This window comes from Cinclus cinclus, chromosome 11 (genome assembly GCF_963662255.1).
Source record: "Cinclus cinclus chromosome 11, bCinCin1.1, whole genome shotgun sequence".
Taxonomy (NCBI): Eukaryota; Metazoa; Chordata; class Aves; order Passeriformes; family Cinclidae; genus Cinclus; species Cinclus cinclus.
Window position 1 is genome coordinate 21,275,199 of NC_085056.1, and position 17,777 is coordinate 21,292,975.

General features: G+C 50.5%; 1 protein-coding gene across 1 annotated transcript in view; it reads left to right on the top strand.

The window, feature by feature from the left end:
* Positions 1-17,777, top strand: part of LOC134048157 (hydrocephalus-inducing protein homolog) — a 74,944-nt gene that overhangs the window by 27,770 nt on the left and 29,397 nt on the right. Inside the window, exons 16-28 of the mRNA XM_062499757.1 lie at positions 511-646; positions 1,095-1,259; positions 2,134-2,286; positions 4,804-5,042; positions 6,150-6,408; positions 6,612-6,670; positions 7,082-7,175; positions 8,526-8,669; positions 9,159-9,475; positions 11,029-11,224; positions 12,518-12,727; positions 13,595-13,723; positions 17,318-17,495. Of these exons, the coding sequence (XP_062355741.1) occupies positions 511-646; positions 1,095-1,259; positions 2,134-2,286; positions 4,804-5,042; positions 6,150-6,408; positions 6,612-6,670; positions 7,082-7,175; positions 8,526-8,669; positions 9,159-9,475; positions 11,029-11,224; positions 12,518-12,727; positions 13,595-13,723; positions 17,318-17,495 (2,279 nt within the window). The remainder of the gene's footprint in view (positions 1-510; positions 647-1,094; positions 1,260-2,133; positions 2,287-4,803; positions 5,043-6,149; positions 6,409-6,611; positions 6,671-7,081; positions 7,176-8,525; positions 8,670-9,158; positions 9,476-11,028; positions 11,225-12,517; positions 12,728-13,594; positions 13,724-17,317; positions 17,496-17,777) is intronic.

The window sequence follows — 17,777 nt, forward strand, 5'->3', positions numbered from 1 at the left end:
ACTGGGAAGGGGTGATCACCCACTCTGCAGGACAGGTGGTGTCTCATGCCCTCCAAGGTTAGGGCAAATTGTTGAGTTCTCAGGCAGGGCAACAGTGCCAAGGGAGAGAAGGGAATCATTTTTATTGAGACACTAGAGTCGTGTGTTCCTTGAGCCTTGGTGAGCACTGCTCCTTGTTGGGAAGGCTCCCCCAGAGCTCATGGATCACTGGAACTGTTACAGGAGTCCTTGTAAGCCTTCTTGGGTAAAGGAGGGGCTGAGGCAGCTGTGAGACAGCTGTGCTCTGCTTGGGGCACTTGGCAGTCTCTGGGTGCTGCCTCTCAGGATTTGCCCCTCCTTGACAGGACATGTTTGAGTGGGAAGACATTGAAGGCAATTTATCAGTGTCGGGCTGTTAAACGTCTATTTGACAGTGACAAACGTGTTATGCTCCATTTCACAATCTTCGAGGGTAAACGTTCCCCATCCTCTCAGTATCTCTGATTCCCCTGGGGTCATCTCATTGCCCAGATGTCTCGTTCCTGAGCTGCGAGTGTACCCTCACGTCCTGCTGTACGACGAGTGCCGCCTCAAGGTGCCCTACGAGAGGAAGTTCCTCGTTGTGAATAACACCGACCTTCCTGGCTGCTACGGGCTTATTCCCCAGGTTTGGTATCACATGCACCTCCTTCTTGCAAATATTACTGAGGAGATTACTACAGGGGAAAAGGGTTTGGGTAGGTCCATGCTGGTTTCTATTCAGTCTTAAAGAGTTGCTGAGAACAGGATCCTACCTGAATGTAAATTTTAGGATGCAGTGTAATCTCCTGAGGAAACAGTTTATGTTTTAGTCTTCAGGGTCTTTTCTTGTGGGGCACCTTAGAGGGCTGTGAAAAGCTGCTGCACCCACAGACACCCATGCCTGTGTTGGCAGCCTCCTTGCAGGACCACCCTGAGGATGCTAAGCCTACAATTCTTGCATCTTGCTTCTGCCTTTTATCTTTGCCCTGGGGATTTTTAAAAATGTGTGTAAGTTGGCATTGTGGTGAATGTTAAGGAGTTTGACATTTCTTGAGAGGTCCCTCCTAAATTGCATTTGATTCTGTCCCTTCTAGAAACGCAAGGAGGACACTCCTGTGTTCTACTCCAGCCCCAAACCCTGTGGGATTGTCCAGCCTCACAGCATTGCAGAGATTCCAGTTACAATCGAAGTCCAAACATTGGGCAAGCATCGCACCAGTGTTCTTATCAGCGTGTTTGGGGATGAGAGAAACCCACGGGTGAGTGCAAGGGGAGATGTGTGCCTTTGTGCAACTTGTCCTGGCAGGCTGCAAAGGGTATGGGGATTCTTCTGGGGAAACCAGGCACAGGCTGCTTTGGAGGACAGGAGAGATTGGTGGCATAAACAGCTCATGCCTTATAGGTGGTAATCTCAGTGTCTGACACAGAAAGTGGCTCATCTAAGCTGGAATCGAGGATAATTCTAGTTAATTAACCTTTAAAATGCTAGTAACTTTGGAAACATCTGTTATAAAATGTCTTGTCATCTCTCTGAGCACAAAAGAAGATGTCAGAAGACTTCTGGGAACCTTGAGCTTTCTCTGAAAGAAAGGAAATGTGACATTTGAAGAGTTGTTGCAAGGATTTCAACTTCCATTAAAACCTATGCAAATGAGGATGCCAAATTCCCTGGATGGCACCAATCATCTGAACCTGGGCCACTGTGGCCCTGCACAGAAATCAGTCACCAGGAAGGACTGGCAGTGCAGGCTGTGCCAGTGAACCTGAAGTTGGACAAAACAGTTGTTTCAACTCTCAGGCTGCTTACCTTTTAAGCTGAGTCTCTCCCCACCACAATAACTAGTTGTTCAACTGTCTGCCTGGTCTTAACCTGACATTTCTTCCAAAGCTTTACCCTTGGGGCCAATAATTTGTACTTCGAAAGTTTGTCTTTACCTTGATCCTTTTGAATTTGGAGGTGAATGTGTAACTTTGTTTTCTTTTCCAAAAGCCCAGCATTTCAACTGGACAGTGCTAGCTGTCCCTAAAGAAAGTAACATAGGCAGTGTTGAGCTGCTTAAACTTTTCTAGGTTTCCCTGTTGAGGTTTGTTTTGGTTTTTCAAAAAATCTTTCTTGCTTGCTTCCTGGAACAGAGACAAGAATTACAGAGCACTGGACAGCTGGCAGACATCTACCCGAGTCCAAGGCTGATAGAGTTTGGCATGATCCCAGCACTACAGCCTAATTCACAAACTTTTACCCTCTTCAACAAACGTCTTGTCCCTACAGACTTCAGGGCAGAGATAGTAAGTATCTGTGGGGCTGTTTTCCAGGGAAATTGACTGGTCAGTAGCAGCCATTACTTGGTTTGTAGATGCAAGCTAGATCGCCCTGTGTGAGAGGAGGCAAGATACTCCAATATTCCATCTGAGCGAGGCAAGAGAAACCTGGTTCTGGAGGTTTTAGCTGGGGCACCCCTCAGTGAAATCAGGGGCAGAGATGCTGGAGCACAAATTAGTCTGGGTTGTGTTGACAAGTTCTCCCTTAATTTTACGGAAGGCCTTTAGCTGGGTGTGTCACAGTTTTGGAGCTCTGAGATCAAGAGAAACCTGTGGTCCTTTGCTCCCCGGAGCGCATGGATCGCCGTAATGGTTTCCCTACATTTCCCTAGGGGTTCCATCTATCCATTTGCTTTGTGCCAAACTGCTGTTAATAGAGGAGGGCAGGCTACAAGGTCTGTCCTCAGACTGCTTGCGGGGAGGCAATTTTCACAGCTCCTGTGGGTCGAGCCAGTTGGGCTGTCCACACAAAGACATGTCTGGGGGTTGTGCACCCCCACATCCTATGGTCTCTGTGCCTGACACGGTGCCAGAGCTGCTCAGCCAGCTCCCGAGCCCATGCCCAGAGTGGCTGCTCCCCGACCAACGCTGGGCTGGGTAGCAGGAGGGCAGGGCTTGCTCTCTACAGCACACAGATACGTGGAAGCGTGGAGGACAGAGGCAAAGAGAAGACAGGGATCTTCCCTGTGGAACCCAAGTCAGCCCATTCCAAGGAAGGCCCAGGCACAATAGACACAGACACTGAGTGTGCAGGAACTTTTATACAGGGGAGGTTCTAGGGGAGGGTACAATCCTCAAGCAATAGGGGGAAGATTGGGGAGGAGCACAAGGCAGGGTTTACAATGCTTTAACCAATGAGGAAACACAGGGGGAGGGAGCAATTCAAACAAACCCATGGAGCTTCAAAGCTTAGGGGCTTGCCCAAGGGGATTTCCAAAGCAGGGGCTTGGCACAAGGAGGGATTGACAGCTTGGCAGGGGGAAGGGCAAAGAACATTCCACAGCAAGGGGCAGGTACAATGTGGGATTGACAATTCAGGAGGAGGAGGGACAGAGAACATTCTGTAACAAAGGGGAGGTCTTAGGGAAGATTGACAACTGGGTAGGAGGGTACAACTTGGACTAGACCAGCAATAGAGGGGGGAACAGGGGCAAACCATTAAAGAAAAAACACACCGCAACATGTGCCGCTGAAGAGCATCTTTGGGGACCAGCTGCAGAGAAAGGCAGCTCCTCAATATGTGGAGGTTGCATTGGGCAGAAGGAGCTGGGGCTACTCCCCAGGCAGGGGGAGCAGGGCTGGTGCAGCCAGTGGAGGGCTTGTAGGCTGGGGCTGGGACTGGGGGGATGACTGATGGAGGGGGTGATCTGTGAGCAGCTTGAGATTTGTTCTTCTTCACGTTGGGTGTGTTGAACTTGTGGAGCTGGTTAAAACCTGATACTACGGACTTGTTTGAGTCTGTGGATAAAGCATCAGGCTGTGTGGGAGAGTCCAGGCTCAGCCTCCTGCGCCAAGGAGGAGGGCCGTGAACTTTCCTCTTGCTGCTTTTCCAGCTGTTTGGGGATAACCTTAAAGTGAGGGATTTTTCCAGGACAGCTTTCTCTAGCTCCACAATGAAATTCTGCTTTCAGCCTGTGCAGGGAGCAATGCACCTTGGCTGGGTGGGCCTGGCGTGTCAAGGATGGGTTTCACAAGCTCGTACCAGGGCCGGACCTGCAGAGCTGTGTCCATGCAGCTGTGCTGCTGCAAGGCCTTTCCTCCCTGCCTGGGGCAGCTTCCCACTCTCTTGCCCAATCCATGAAGTCCATGAGAAAGCAGATGAAGAGAAGAGTGGTGGGAAGAGTGGGCCATGTCCACACGGCGCATGTTATCCAGTTTCCTTTTTGCTTCCTGCTTTTCTGCCCTGCTGTAACCATTCAGAGGTGACTTTTCCAAAGCAGAGGGCACTGGGGCACCTCTCTACAGCTGATGATCAGTGGGAAGTGAGGGCTTCAGTCCTTCAGGGGATGTTGAGAAGCACTGATGGCCCTTTGGGAAAGAACAGTTTGGTGTTGGGGTTTTGCTGAACTGGTTTTACAGAGTTATTCTTCAGGCTCTCAGCAGTATCCCCCAGCTCTGTGGTTTCTGGAGTGGGATTTGAACAGTCCTGGCTTCCTCTGGCCTCGAGCCTTTGTAAGAAGCCACAAGAGACAAAGCAGCTTTCCTTGGCACATAGTGCAGAGAAAGACTGGGGAAGGAACACTCTCCTGTGGAGGAGTGTCCCGTCGGTCGGGAAAACTGGGTTCATTAGGAGAGTCTGTTAAAGGAGGGGGAAATACAGGTTGTATAAGCTCTGCTGTTTCCTGGTACTATAGCTTAAATTTAGGGAAATTAAGCCTTTATGATTTTTTATCCTCCCCTCTTTAGTCTTTCCTTTTCTTATATCCCCCAAAACACCAGGGTGTGTCATTTCCATCCTAAATGCGTAATATGCTTTTCTTACAGGCCTGCAAAGCCCACTGCTATGTCATCGAACCCAAAGAAGGAGTGATCCCTGCTACGGGTGAGGTTCCTGTGACCATCACAGCAACCTTGGATGACACTGGGATTTTTGCTGACACTATTCAGCTTTTCACTGGGAACAGCCTTTGGACCACCTTCATGGTGCTGGCTGTGGGCACCGGCACCACAATTGTCATGGACAAACCATTCGTCCCAGAGCTCAGCTTGGGACACCAGTTCAGGTAGGAGATCTCTCCACTGCCACCTCTCCTCCTGTCTCAACAAGGAGCAGTTTTGCTGTAGTTCTTCAGAAAAGATCTTCTTCAATTTACAAAGCCCTGACACCTTCCCCAAAGGCAGAGACTCCTTTAGAAACATGGGATGGCCAGTTGAATGTTGTTAGATACCCTCAAAAGCCACTGAAAGGGAAACCAGTTGCTAAATGGCCAGTGAATTGTCTTTAGTTCTCATACATTGTCCTGACTTGACCAAGTAATGCTCTCACAGGCTCCCCAGAACAAAAGGTTCTGAAATGGTGCCCAGATGAGGCGGTCCCTCCGTGTGGCTGAGGGACCAAGGGAAGATGGCATCACAGCCTTCCCTTCCAAAATGGTGCCTCTCAGGCAAGCAGGGGCCCTGGGAACAAAGAGACAGGAGGGTGATAACGCCCAGCCGGAGGGCAGGAGCCCTCAGAGCAGTTCCAGAGGCAGATGGAAACTTGCTGGTTTGTGTGGGGTCCACAGCACCGCTGCTGCCGCTTCCTCGTGCTGTTCGTGGGCTCTGCTGCTGCCCTCCTCTGCCCAGGACCTCGCTTGGTTTTTCGCTGCCAGCAGAGTTTGCAAAGTTCACTTTAAAACAGCTTCTAATTGCAAAATGGATACCAGTGCAAAAGTTTCTACAAATGGCTACCAGTGCAACCCAAAGGTGCTATGAACCTGGAGGAGAGTCCCTGCTGCCCTGGTTTCCGGTCCTGGAGCAGGCAGATCATTTTTACCAGCTTGCTGGGATCATTCAGAAAGTGTCTCTGAGCTGGCTTTTAAAAATGCCTGCAATGGTACCCCCCCACACAAAAGGTCCCCAAGTGCAGGATCTCAAAGATTCAGTAACGGTTTGGGGCCTAGATTAATACAAGATACAGTCACAGTATGAATCACCCCAGAACAAGCATTTTGGAGGAAAAACCAGGGCCTGAAGGGCACCTTATCAGACACTGTTTCTGATCCACATTAAGAGTTGGAAATGCAGACAGTCTCCAAGCTATTAACACCTCAGACTGCTCACTGGGAGCACTCTGTTGACCAAGGAAATAGCTACTCCCATACTGTTTTCCATCCTGGCCTCTATTCTAGGCTCGTTCCCTGTATTTGTCAGTTCAAAGTAACAAACAGGGGCCACCATTTCCATCGGCTCTTCTGGAGTGTGGAATGTCACAGCCCCCCTAAGAAGAAGGGCCAGAGCATCCCAGCCCTCAGTAGCCCCCTGGCCGAAGATGATTGCCAGAGCCCCAAAGGCACCAGCCCCGTGTTTGGGCTGGAGCCACTGTCGATGGAGCTGCAGCCGGGCGAGTCTGTGGACATGGTGCTGCGAGGCTTCTCCCCCATCGAGCAGGTGAGGTCCCCACCAAGGGCTGAGCCTGGAGAGCCATCAGATGCCCTCCCCTGGGCTTGTTCCACATTCCTTGACACTCGCCTGGGGAGATGAGCAGGGGCCTTCAAGAAACTGGTTTAAGGCCACACGTTCCTGTGGCAGCACCAGTTGCTTTCCTTGCTGGCCACCGTCAGACCAGCTAAGGCTTTCTTGTGATTCCACAGCTACAAAAACCCAGGGCTGATCCCAAAGTAGGGGCGGATGGAAATGTTGCTCTTTTGAGGCAAACAGTGTTGCCTGCTTAGTCAGCAAAGAAGGGCAGAGAGATCATTTAGCCTAGGAGCCCAAAAAGAAAGTGAATTTAAAAAGTGCCAAGCGCTTTATCTGGGGTAAAATTAGAGTAAAACATAAGCCGTGTAAAGGGAGGGATTATCTCCCAGGTGCCTTTTGTGGTTTTTGGGTGCACTGTTAGGGACAATTGAGTGGAGAATAAAGAAGCTGCCTCACAGGAAGAAAAAGGCACAGTGGCCATAACTCTAAGGCAACAATAGGGCCTGTGGTGGGTGGTGGGTGCTGAGCCAGGGCAGGGCATTGTCTGGATGCTCTGCCACCACCCAGCAGTGACAAGAGACCCTTGCATGCAGGAGGTGCAGGATTATGTGATGTGTGAAGCTGTCACTGGGACAGCCAGCAGGACAGAGAAGATAATAGAAACAACCATTACCTGCAAGTTTATTGATCCCTCCATAGAAATATCAGCCAGACAATTCTCTTTCTGGGTGGAGAAGGTAAGTTTCTAGACTGCATCCTGACATTTAACAGCATGGCTAAGGGGGCTGTGTGCTTGTGTTAAAGCTCCTCTTTACCCTTCCTGAGGCACTTTGTGAAGTGAGTGAAGATGCTTTTGGAGATGAGAGTGGTATTTAACTTCCCCAGTGTAAAGCTGCAGTTACAGCTGCAGTTACAGCTGCACTGCCAGGGGGGGATCGTGGGCACTTCCAGAGAAATGCCAGTCTCTGCTCACTGTAAAGGGAGGTTTTTCAGGATCCTCCAAGGCACAGGGATGTCTGTACCCCGATGCTGTCGGGAAGCTGGGAAAAATGGAGATTCCTGTGAATTCCTCAGGCTGACAAGGAAAAACCCATCATCTCCTGTGTCTCTTTGCCTTCTCTGCTGTTGGCATGGATGCTTTATGATATAGCTATATGGTATAGCTCTGTGCATTTCCCTGAGCCTCACCTGCTTCAAAGGACCCCCAGACATCCTGCAGCTGCAGTGATGATAACACTGAGGCAGAGCAGGTGTCCTTTAGTCTCTGGATCCCAACTCCAGTATTATCTTTTCCTCTCCTACCAGTTGTCTGAAAAAGAGAAGATGTTTCTTTCTTTGGTGTCTGTAGTTTCAGGCCTCTCTTCCAATTCCTAGGCTTCCACTGAAGTACAGAATCCCTGGAACAGGCAGTTCAGGTGTAACTAGAAGCTTTTCAGCTCTCCCTGATTCTGCCTGGCTTCTGCTTGATGCCACACACACAAACTGATTCATTGCATGCCATGGCACAGCACCTGCCTGATATCAGTACATGCAGAACTAGTTTCCCAAACCCTCTGGTTTCTGCAAACCGTGCAGGAAGCCCATCACTATGGATAGAGAGGAAGGAGGAGCCTAGGCTGCTCATAGCTTTGAGACCAGACACTGTGTCCCTGTAGCAGGGGCTGCAGGACACATTTTGCAGATGAACTGCTTTGATGAGGCTGCTAGAGCCATTAAGGTTGTAAGAAATGTCTGTATGTGAGTGATGACCATCTACTGCTGTTCTGCCCAACAGAGAGACAAAACTGGAGACAAATGGTCTGGATTGACTTTTGTGATTTAGATCTTGTTTAAGCAATTGCCTCCTCTCAGGGGGCTATTCCCTCATCCATGTGTGGGAGTGTTTCCCTGTCCCCCAGGGAATGCTGTGGTTCTAAACATGAAAAGCATCTGCTTTAAAGACAAATGTCCTGGAAGGGTAGAAACAAATAGAAAGGGTAAATAGGGATGTATGCACTTCTGGGGCTGAAAATTGTGAGATGCAGCAGAAGCAGAAGGAGGTCTGTGGCTAGCTGAGGCTTCTTTTTCCTTGTCTCCCGTTTCCATAGAAACCCAGTGATGATGTCCTGACTCTGCAGTACAAGCCTTTGGCTTTAAAGAACACCTGCTTGCTGCCACTCGACCTTATGCTGGACTTGGAGCAGCCGTTTCTGCTCTGCGATGCGGACCAGCAGCCCCTCCCGGATGGCCAGGTGAGCAGCCCTGGACTCCTCCAGTGGGGTCTGAAGAGGAGGGATGTGGTGGTGCCTTTCTGTTGGGAGAGCCTTGAGTCAAGAAGTTTATTCTGTAGTGTCAGCAGTGGATTGGCCTGAGCTGCATCAGCAGAGCTGCTGAAGGAATCAAAATCTTATCTGAATTGAGAAGGTCCATCCTGGCTTTAAGGCACAAGGAGAAGGAGCAGGCAACTAGGTCTGGGCCAGCCATGCAGTAAAGGTGTCTCCTGGAAAGCATCCCAGCTCTCCAGCAGCCACCCCCTTGTCTTGCTGCTGAGCACAGAAACATGGGCCTGAGGGAATCCTGGACTAGACTGCTGTGGCTGCAGTCACAGTGTTGCTGTAAAGAAATGCATGATGAACCAAGAAGCCCATGCTGGGAATCACATTTCAAGCATTTACTGTTTCAGCTGTGAGACCTTGGGACGTCATCACTCGGGTGATTAATTACTGTTCATCTCCTTGCAGCCTGTGACAGTGGATGTAGGACAGACCTGTCATCTCTACATTGCATTTGACCCATCTTATAAACTGGATTTTCATAGCTGGAAGGAAGAGAAGGTTCTGAAGATAAACATGGTCAATGGCCATCCTTATGTGGAGTGCATCACCCTTCGAGGAGAAGTCCACTTCCCCAATCTCCAAATCCAGCGCAGCATCCTGGAGTTTGGCTGCATCCTGGCTGGCACTGAAGAAGTGCGTTCTCTGGAGATAACCAACTGCAGCCCACTGCCTGTCCAGTACCACTGGTCATTCCATTCAGACGGCCAGGTGAACAGGCTGAGGTATGTGCACCTTTGCTCTCTCCTTGAAGCTCTTCTTCCTGGCGTCCCCTTTCTACCTTGCAAAGAACAAAGCTGTTTGCCTAGGATCTGACAGACTGCTTCTGATTTTTCCTTGTGCAAGTAGCACTTACCAGCCGTGGTCAATCTGGATGCTCAGGGAATTGGTTTTCCACCTATTTTGTGCTTCCCAGGGCAAACCCCTAATGGTTTCCCTTGGGAAGGAAAGCTAAAGCTGGGCTGAAAGCTGCTTTCTCAGACCTCCGTGGCCTGAGGCAATGTCCACCTTGATGAAGGGCCCCTAGTCCCAGCTCCCACAGTGCTTCTGGGAGGCCCTTTTGACCCCTCTGCTTTGGGATGGGTTCTCTTTGCAGGAGCTCCTCTCTGCTCCTTATCTTCCTCCCTTGCATTGTGCTGGAGGATGCCCAGAAAGTCCCAACACCAGAGAAAGAGCTACTTAGAGCCTGGGCTGATGCTGAACATCTTGTTACCTTCCCTTTCCTTCTTTTCTGAGACAACTCCTTTAGTGCCAGGTCGATTTCTTTCACAGGGCTCCGCTTTCAGTGGACACCTTGGATTCTTCACTCCCTTTTTTTGTGACACTTGTTACTAATTTTGACTTTTCACCACTGCAACATGTCCCTTATGGGGACTGTACTGCTTAACAGCAGGACTTATTCATCATATCATCTCCTATCCCTTCCTCCCAGAGAGTTTCCACTTTAGAGTGAAAAATATCATTGTCCGGGCACCATCGTCCTGGGAAGTTGCCTCAAACCATTTATTTAAACTAAAGACAGTAGAAAAAATGATGAGGGATCTCTTGGGGTCATGATGAGAGAGCCCCTCATCCAGAAATAAAACCCAGCTTTAGATAACAAGCTACAAAGCTAAAGACAGGGCTTCTTTGGGGAGCAGGTCATTATAGGCACTGAATGCCGGTCTGGGAATGGAACATCCAGGTTGTGTTTGACTGTGTGGGGAGCACTTGCAGCTCAGCAGGGTGACAGGCAGGCATGGCTCAACTGTGTCTCTGACGTGGCATTAGAAACACAAGCAGAGTTACCCTGAGCACCTGCTTCAATTTAAAATGGGGAATGTGACCTGAGTCACCTGGGAGTGTTGGAAAATATCATCCAACCCCCCCAAGAGTGTCAGAGAAACATCCCTGATAAATACCTGGTAGAGCTGCAGAATTTCTGGCATTGGGCACTGGGGGGGCTGTGCTGGCTCATCACTGGCCAGGTGTGCCCCTTGGTGCCTCAGATCTCACCTTCTTGGCTTGCCTTCTCTGTCTTTTCCTCTCCCACTGTGCTTTTTGCATCCCCACAAGGTGTTAATCCCCATCCTCTGGAGTTCCTCAATGCAAGCAGTTGCAGCTGCCTGCACCACTGCTATCAGTATCATCCCTGGGCTGTCTTTAGAACAGAGCTGCTCCAGCCTGGATTGAGAAGGGCTGGATCAAAGCCTTTCTCAGTTCAACGCACCAGCACCCACCCAGCAGCTGCATCCTGACCAGGAGCTATTCGTGCAGGTGTCCCTTCCTCCCATGGCAGGTCCCTGTTCATAGTTACATTATTTTCCAGGCATGAGCATTACCCACCTAAGTTCAAACCCCAACCACCAAAGGAGAAGAGAACCTGCTTGGATTACTCGGCACCTCAAAGGAGACGCTTCAAGATTAGAAATGGGGAGGACTCAGGCACAGCCCTCAGAGAATCGTGGGATCCTGCCCAGTCTTCAGGAGCAGAGGTAGATTTTCTTGTACACCTACTGCTTGTGTTGCCTCCCCAGCTTACCACCACCAAGTCATGCTCCTGCTGTCCTCCCTTTTTGCTGCCCTACTGTCCTGTGCCCCAAGACTGGGCTGGGCATCAGGGCCAGTGGCTGGACATGGGGTGTGTGGGAGGGAGAAATAGGAGTTTTCTTTGGAGAAGCCTGCTGAGATCCTACAGACCTGTGCGGAGTGTGGGACTTTGTGGCCATGTTTTCTTCACAAAGGTAAGATGAGGCTTTTATCTGCATTATGATGGTAAGACCTCCAGCTTCCTTCCCAGAGCAAGCTGTGATGAGTGCTGATCTCCATGTACCCTCTTCCCAACCCAGCCAGACCACCTGTTTCCAGGTCTCTGCTTTTACCCGAGAGCTGGTATTGCAGTGGTGGCCCTGAAGCTGTCTTATAAACTGAGACTTTGCAAAGTGGCTGTCTCTTCCTCCTAGCATAGAAAATGGCTTGTTTTTCAGGTGCTGCCATATACTTGTGAAAAGTATTACATCCCACTAGGCTTGGGGGGGGGATTCAGGTTATCCACGGACGTACTGCACACTCCCCTCAAAGTGGAGAATGTAGGAGGGAATCTGTCTCACTTCCACATTTTCAGTGTGGCAAGCAGAGCTGTAACTCCCAGTCCCGTTGGCAGCCCTCAGCATTGCCCACAGAGGGGCCTCACATCCCTCTAGACCCATCACAAAGCGCTGCTGAAGCAACTGGTTGTTGGAGAGGCCGTGCAGGACATGTCATAGGGCTGCCCAAGGACACTGTGCAGCACCTATGGAGGGCATTGTTCCCCCTGGAGCTCATCAGGTGGTCCATAGGACATTTTTGCAGGACCTTTTGCTGTAGCACCTTGAGAATGCAGCATATAAATCAGAGAGTGAGGGGAAAAGCCTCAGGAGTCAGAGGAGCTGAGCTGGAGTCCTTCACTGAGATCCCCGAGCTCCAAGAGCTCTCACTCTGAGTCTCCTCCTTTTCTAAAAGCAGTAAGAAATGCTTTTTAAAGGCAAGATGTGCATCAGAGAGAATTTCTACTGCCAGGAGACATCCCAGTTCACTTGAATGTACAATTAATGCATTGATCTGTGAGTATGGGAAAAGATCTTCCCTGTGGTCTCTCCACTGGTCAGTGGCATGGACACAGGATGAGATCAGGATGATTCTGGCTGTGCTTGAGGAATAGGCACCTCCAGCTACAGCTGCAGTTTGCTCCAAGGTGCTCTTCTGCATCCATTTCCACACTGAACATCTCAATCGTTCCTGTCCTCCAGGTTTTCAGTGTCCTGCCGCAGTCAGGTGTGCTGCAGCCAGGAGAGAGACAGAAGGTTTCCTTCAAGTTCTTTGGCCACTTCAACACCATCGCCAGTGTCACGGCGCTGTGCCACGTGGAGGGAGGCCCCACCTACGAGGTGGAGCTGACTGGGGAGGCCTCATGCATCAGCTACGCCCTGAGCCTCCAGGAGATCAACTGCGGCTTTCAGGTACCACACGTGTGCCCTGGCACAGCTCCTTGCCTTTGAACCACGGCCGATGGGTTCCTGCCCACCTCAGTCCAGGGCTCCTCCCCCTTCCCAGCCCCTTTGTTGGCTCTGGGGCTTGGAATTGCAACCTTTGAGGGACACATCTGGCATCCAAGCTGGTTTGAAATGGCCATCTCTAACCCTCTCCAAAAGGCTGGGAATGCCTCTTTTTCAGGGTACCTGACACTGCTTCCTGGGGCAGGCAGGGCCCCAGGGGGGATGCTCGGAGGGGCATGTCTTGAGACATCCCTTTGCTGATCCACTCCTAAAGCCTGATCTCCCAAGGACATGCTCTTGTCTAAAGGTCTTGCTTAATCCACACAATAATCAAGGGAACAAGTTGGGCTTCCAGTTGCTCTAGTTGGAGAGACTGTCCCAGAATAACTCCCACATTCACTGTTTTTCAGTTGAAAGCCCACAGATATTTCCAGCTGCTGGCCCTGTCTGTTTTGCCCTGTGTGACTCCCTTGTTGCATGTATGTTGCTTGCCAATACTTGCATACAGGTGCCTTTTCTTCTGGGATGCCTCAGTGCTGTTTCTGTTTCTCCTGGCTGTTGGTGAACCCTCACAGTGCAGAGGGCCTGGGTCCCCTGGTTCCTTTATTACTGGCCCTCACATGGTTGTTTACCACACCTCTGTGTGCTACCAGAGCTTCCTGGTCCTGCAGGTGCCCTGTGCCTGGGGGTTCCTTCGGTTCCCAAGTGCCTTTATCTCCTCCGTGGTCCCTGCTCCCATTATGTGTCTGCTGTCAGCCCCAGGAGAGAGGAAGGAGATTCCCAGCAGCAGGCCTGGGTCTGTAACTTCCCACTCCTATGCCTTCTCTCCAGATATTTAATGAAATTTGTCACAGCACAGTCACCCTGGCGAACACTGGCAACACTGAATTCAACTGGGTGCTAAATCCTAGCACTGCAGAGCAACATCTGCCTGGCGTGTTTCTGGTCATCCCCCCCACTGTAAGTACCACAAGTGACTGACCCCAGCCCTGTGTCTGGTGGCCCAGGAGAGTGTTAAAGGGAAAAAGAAGAGGGGGAAGGGGGAAAAAAATCAGAGAGGAAAATCCCAAACCCAGCTGTTAGAGAGAGAGGGCTGTAAGTAATTTCTGCTGTTTCTGCTGGGTGCAGAGAAGCAAGTGCTCTCCTGACAGACTCCCTCATGGCCTTGGCTGGTGGGTGGCTCTGCTGTCACAGGGCACACACCAGTGGGAGGAGGCACAAGTCTGTTGGTCTCCTGAAGTGATGCACTTCACTGGGTTCCTCTGAGAACGAGCTGTGCTTTTGGAGCCCGGAGCACACTTGCTAAAAACAAAAAGTTGCTGACAAAACAGGCAAAGGGCAGGTCTTTCTATGGAAATCCGAGGGAAGGTTTATTGGGTCTTGAAGGGAATCCAGGGACAAAGACAAAACTGGGTTGAGGGCACAGGGTTAAATATGGGACAAAAGAGGCCAGTCTGAGGATCAAGGTCCAACAGGGACAGGGAAAAGCAGTGCAGAGGAGGGGCAGCCAACCAGGGGAACCAATAGGGTAACAGGGATGGAGCAATAGGGCAAACTATAGCCAAGGGGCATCAAGGAAAGGAAGAACGTTCCAGAAAGGGTACATCCAAGGTGAACAGGGGTGGAACAACTGTACAAACCAATAGAACTCAAGATATTAACATGTGCCTGCAAAGGCCTCTGGGAGGGAGGCACTTCTCACCCCAGCCTGGAGGGGCGTTTCTCCTTGCCTGCTTCTGCCTCTCCAGAGCTGAAGTGGTACAGTGCCAGTAGCAGGCTGGTTGCCCTTCACAGTTATTGTCTTGTGCTGCTGTAAGGGGAATAGAGAACAATTCTACTTGCTAGATTTCTCAGATGAAAACATAGTGAGAACAAAGCAAGTATTACATCAGAAAACTGTTTCTTGATGAAGAAAGGGTGTTGTCCCAACCAGAAGGGGATAAAACAGCGGAGAGAGAAAGTGAGAAACGCAAAGTAACAGTTGGCAGGCACAGAGCGGTGCTGCTGTAACCCTGGGGCGCTCTGTCCGTGTGCCGCTCGGCAGATGGAGCTGTGTGCGGCCAGCCGCCCCGAGCGGGCACGCCTGCCGCAGTGCTGGCCACCACCCGCAGCCGGCAGCAGGCGCGGCTGGCCCGCGGGCAAACAGCCGAGCACCAGGGTGCCGCGGTGAGCGGGGAGTGGCTCTGCCGGGAGCCGGACCCTCCAGCTGTTCCCAGCCCAACAAAAAGCCAAAAACGGCAGGGAAAAACTGGCAGCGTTGACTGCTTTCATATGGGAAGATTCCTCCCGTAATTCAGCCCTTTTAGGAAGACTATTGTTCAGACAGGCAAAATTCTCCTGGGCTTTGGAGTCTGCTCGCAGCCCCCCAGAGGTGGAGCCTGCATGCATTTTCTCTTCGCAACTTCCTTTCCACGTGGGGGGTGTTAAGGGTCCCGGCACATGTACAGCCCCCATAGTAATTTTTCACCCCGTATCAGAAAGTGGATTTTTAACATATATTGTGTTTGAAAAGGCCAGGAGACCAGCTCCTTTTTAAAGGCCTTTATTAAAGGTCAGCTCTGGGTGGGGAGCCCAAGGGGTCACGCACACCACTGCTGCTGCTCCTTCTGGACAACGCTGAGGGCGAGAATGCACAGCTTTGTCTCTTGGCGGAGCTGGGGCTTCCATCCTCAGGAGAGTCCCTAGGAATACACCTGTTGGCTTGTGGTCTAGGGCTGTTATTCTGGCCAGATGCTATTAAGGTTATGTGACGAGATGGAAACCAGCTCTGGCTGATGATTTGATGTTCTTTATTGTTTTGCCGGCTCAGGATTGTTATTTTCAGTCTTTAGTTTTACGCTTCCTCATTGTCTTTGGGGGTCTTTTGGTCTATAAGATGCTGGATGTCTCTAATTTGCATATAGGCTTGGGCACACAATCTCTTGGGAGCAGCGGAAGTGATACCCGACAGAAGGGGGTACAGGTATGGGGTGGGTGATGGGAAGGAAGACAAACACAGGATCAGCAGAACACCTCTTAACTTATCAAGGGATATTAACACTTAACAATGACAACAAAAGGTAAGTTTTAGAATTTAAACATTAACATTCAATAGCAAACAAAGACTTTAAAGGTAAGTGTTAGATTTTTCACATTGAACATTCAACAGCAAACTAGCACTTTAATTAAGAGCTTATTAACACTTGATATTCAAAGGTAAACTGACACCTTAAGAGTTTGTGGCTTTGGGGTTTTATTCTTTACATATTGAGGCATAAATTAAAATTTAACTGCTTCCTCACAGTCACTCTGGGACTCTGACAGCTGAGATCTCAGGCTGTGCTGGCACTGGAGCATTGCTGAGGATCACCTTAGCCAGGCTGTGCGATCACACAGGACATAGCCCTTGGCCCTGCCTCCCTGCTGCCAGTGCTAAGCAGCACTTCCATATCCCTTCCTAGGCTTGCTGCTCCCTGCCTCCTGCAGCTCTGCTGCTGTGCAGCGGCTTTGTGGGGCAGTGAGGGAGCTAGGGAGCAGCAGGGCTGGAAGAGCAAGGAGAAAAATTAGCAGCATCCCACCACTGTCCAAGCTTCTCAGTCCTGCCTGGATGTCTCCCAGCCGAAGCAGCACTCCTGCCTTTGTCCCTCCTTGCAGCGGGAGGAGGAAGCCGATGGCGTTCCCATTTCTTCATGCCTGTCTCCTACAAGGGATGAGAGGAGCTGCTGGCCCTGCTGAGCGCAGGGATTTCTCTTCCACAGCAGCAGCAAAAGAGCCTTTTTTTTTTGTTGAGGCGGGCTCTTGCTGGCGAAGGACAAACCCCATTGGCAGCAGAGCTGTGCTCATATCAGGCTGTGCTGAGGCTGCAGCCTTATGAGCCCTTGGGAAAACACACTGCACCCCAGGACTGGAGGCTCGATCTTCGGGGCACAAGGGATGTAGAAGGTGTGAGAAGTGAAGCCCACTCCTCAGTTAAAATTTAAAGAAAATTAAGTAAGAGACAACAGGGGACAAAGTCATTAAACCAAAAGTAACAGCACTGGGTGCTTGGCTTGGGTGCGTAGCTGCAGCCAGAGGCACACTACACCACACATCAAGACCCCTTATATACCCGGGGTATTGCATCAGCCTCATACGTATTTACAAATGGTTATATGTATTGAAATATTTTAACATAGTTCCTCCTCCGTCCCACCTTTTTGGAGCACGTGCAGTTGTCCTAGTCCTGGTCATTTGTCACTCTTCAGCACATTCAACAGGTTTCCATTCCTCCACTGGTTAAATGTTAATGTTGCATCAACTCTTCCCCAACATTGGTATTGCAATGCAAGATAACATTCACATTGAAAGAACTCTAAACTTTAGCGAAACTTCTTTTACAAAAGTCAACATTATGAAACACATAGTATTTATTTTAACAATCGCCAAAGCCAAGACTGTAATACGTTTATCACGAAGGTGATGTGGTCTGATGGTTTCTTCCAGATGAGGACCTGTCTTCTCAGCCTGTCTGCACCCTGAGCCATCCCCCCATCAAACACTCTGATGCATTCCCTCCCTCCTCTCCCATCCCTGCAGGGTTCCGTTGCACCTGGTGAGAAGCAAGTGCTGAAATTCTCTTACATGCCAGGAGTACCAGGAGCCTTCAGCAGGACTTTCCAGCTTAAAGTGGGTGTCCTGGACCCGGAAAATATCTGCCTGAAAGGAGAAGCATTCTTTCCTGTGATCAGTGTGAACCTGCCCTGGAACATCAAAGGTGGGCACTGCCTGTCTGCCCCTAGGAAGGGTCCCTCTGGTTTTGTTTCCTACCATACGCACATAGGGTAGCTCATGCACAGCTCCACCAAGCCTGAGGGTTACAGGACTCCAAGACCAACTCAAGCCCTCTGACTGCTTCATGAGTCTTGAGCAGAGGATCCCGCGTGGGCTTTGTCCCAGAAGCCATCCTGCAGAGCTTGCCTGCACATCTGGCAGGGTCCTGAAGGATGATGGTTAGACTGAAAGGCTTGGGAAAGCTGTAAGAGAGGATGGCAGGGCT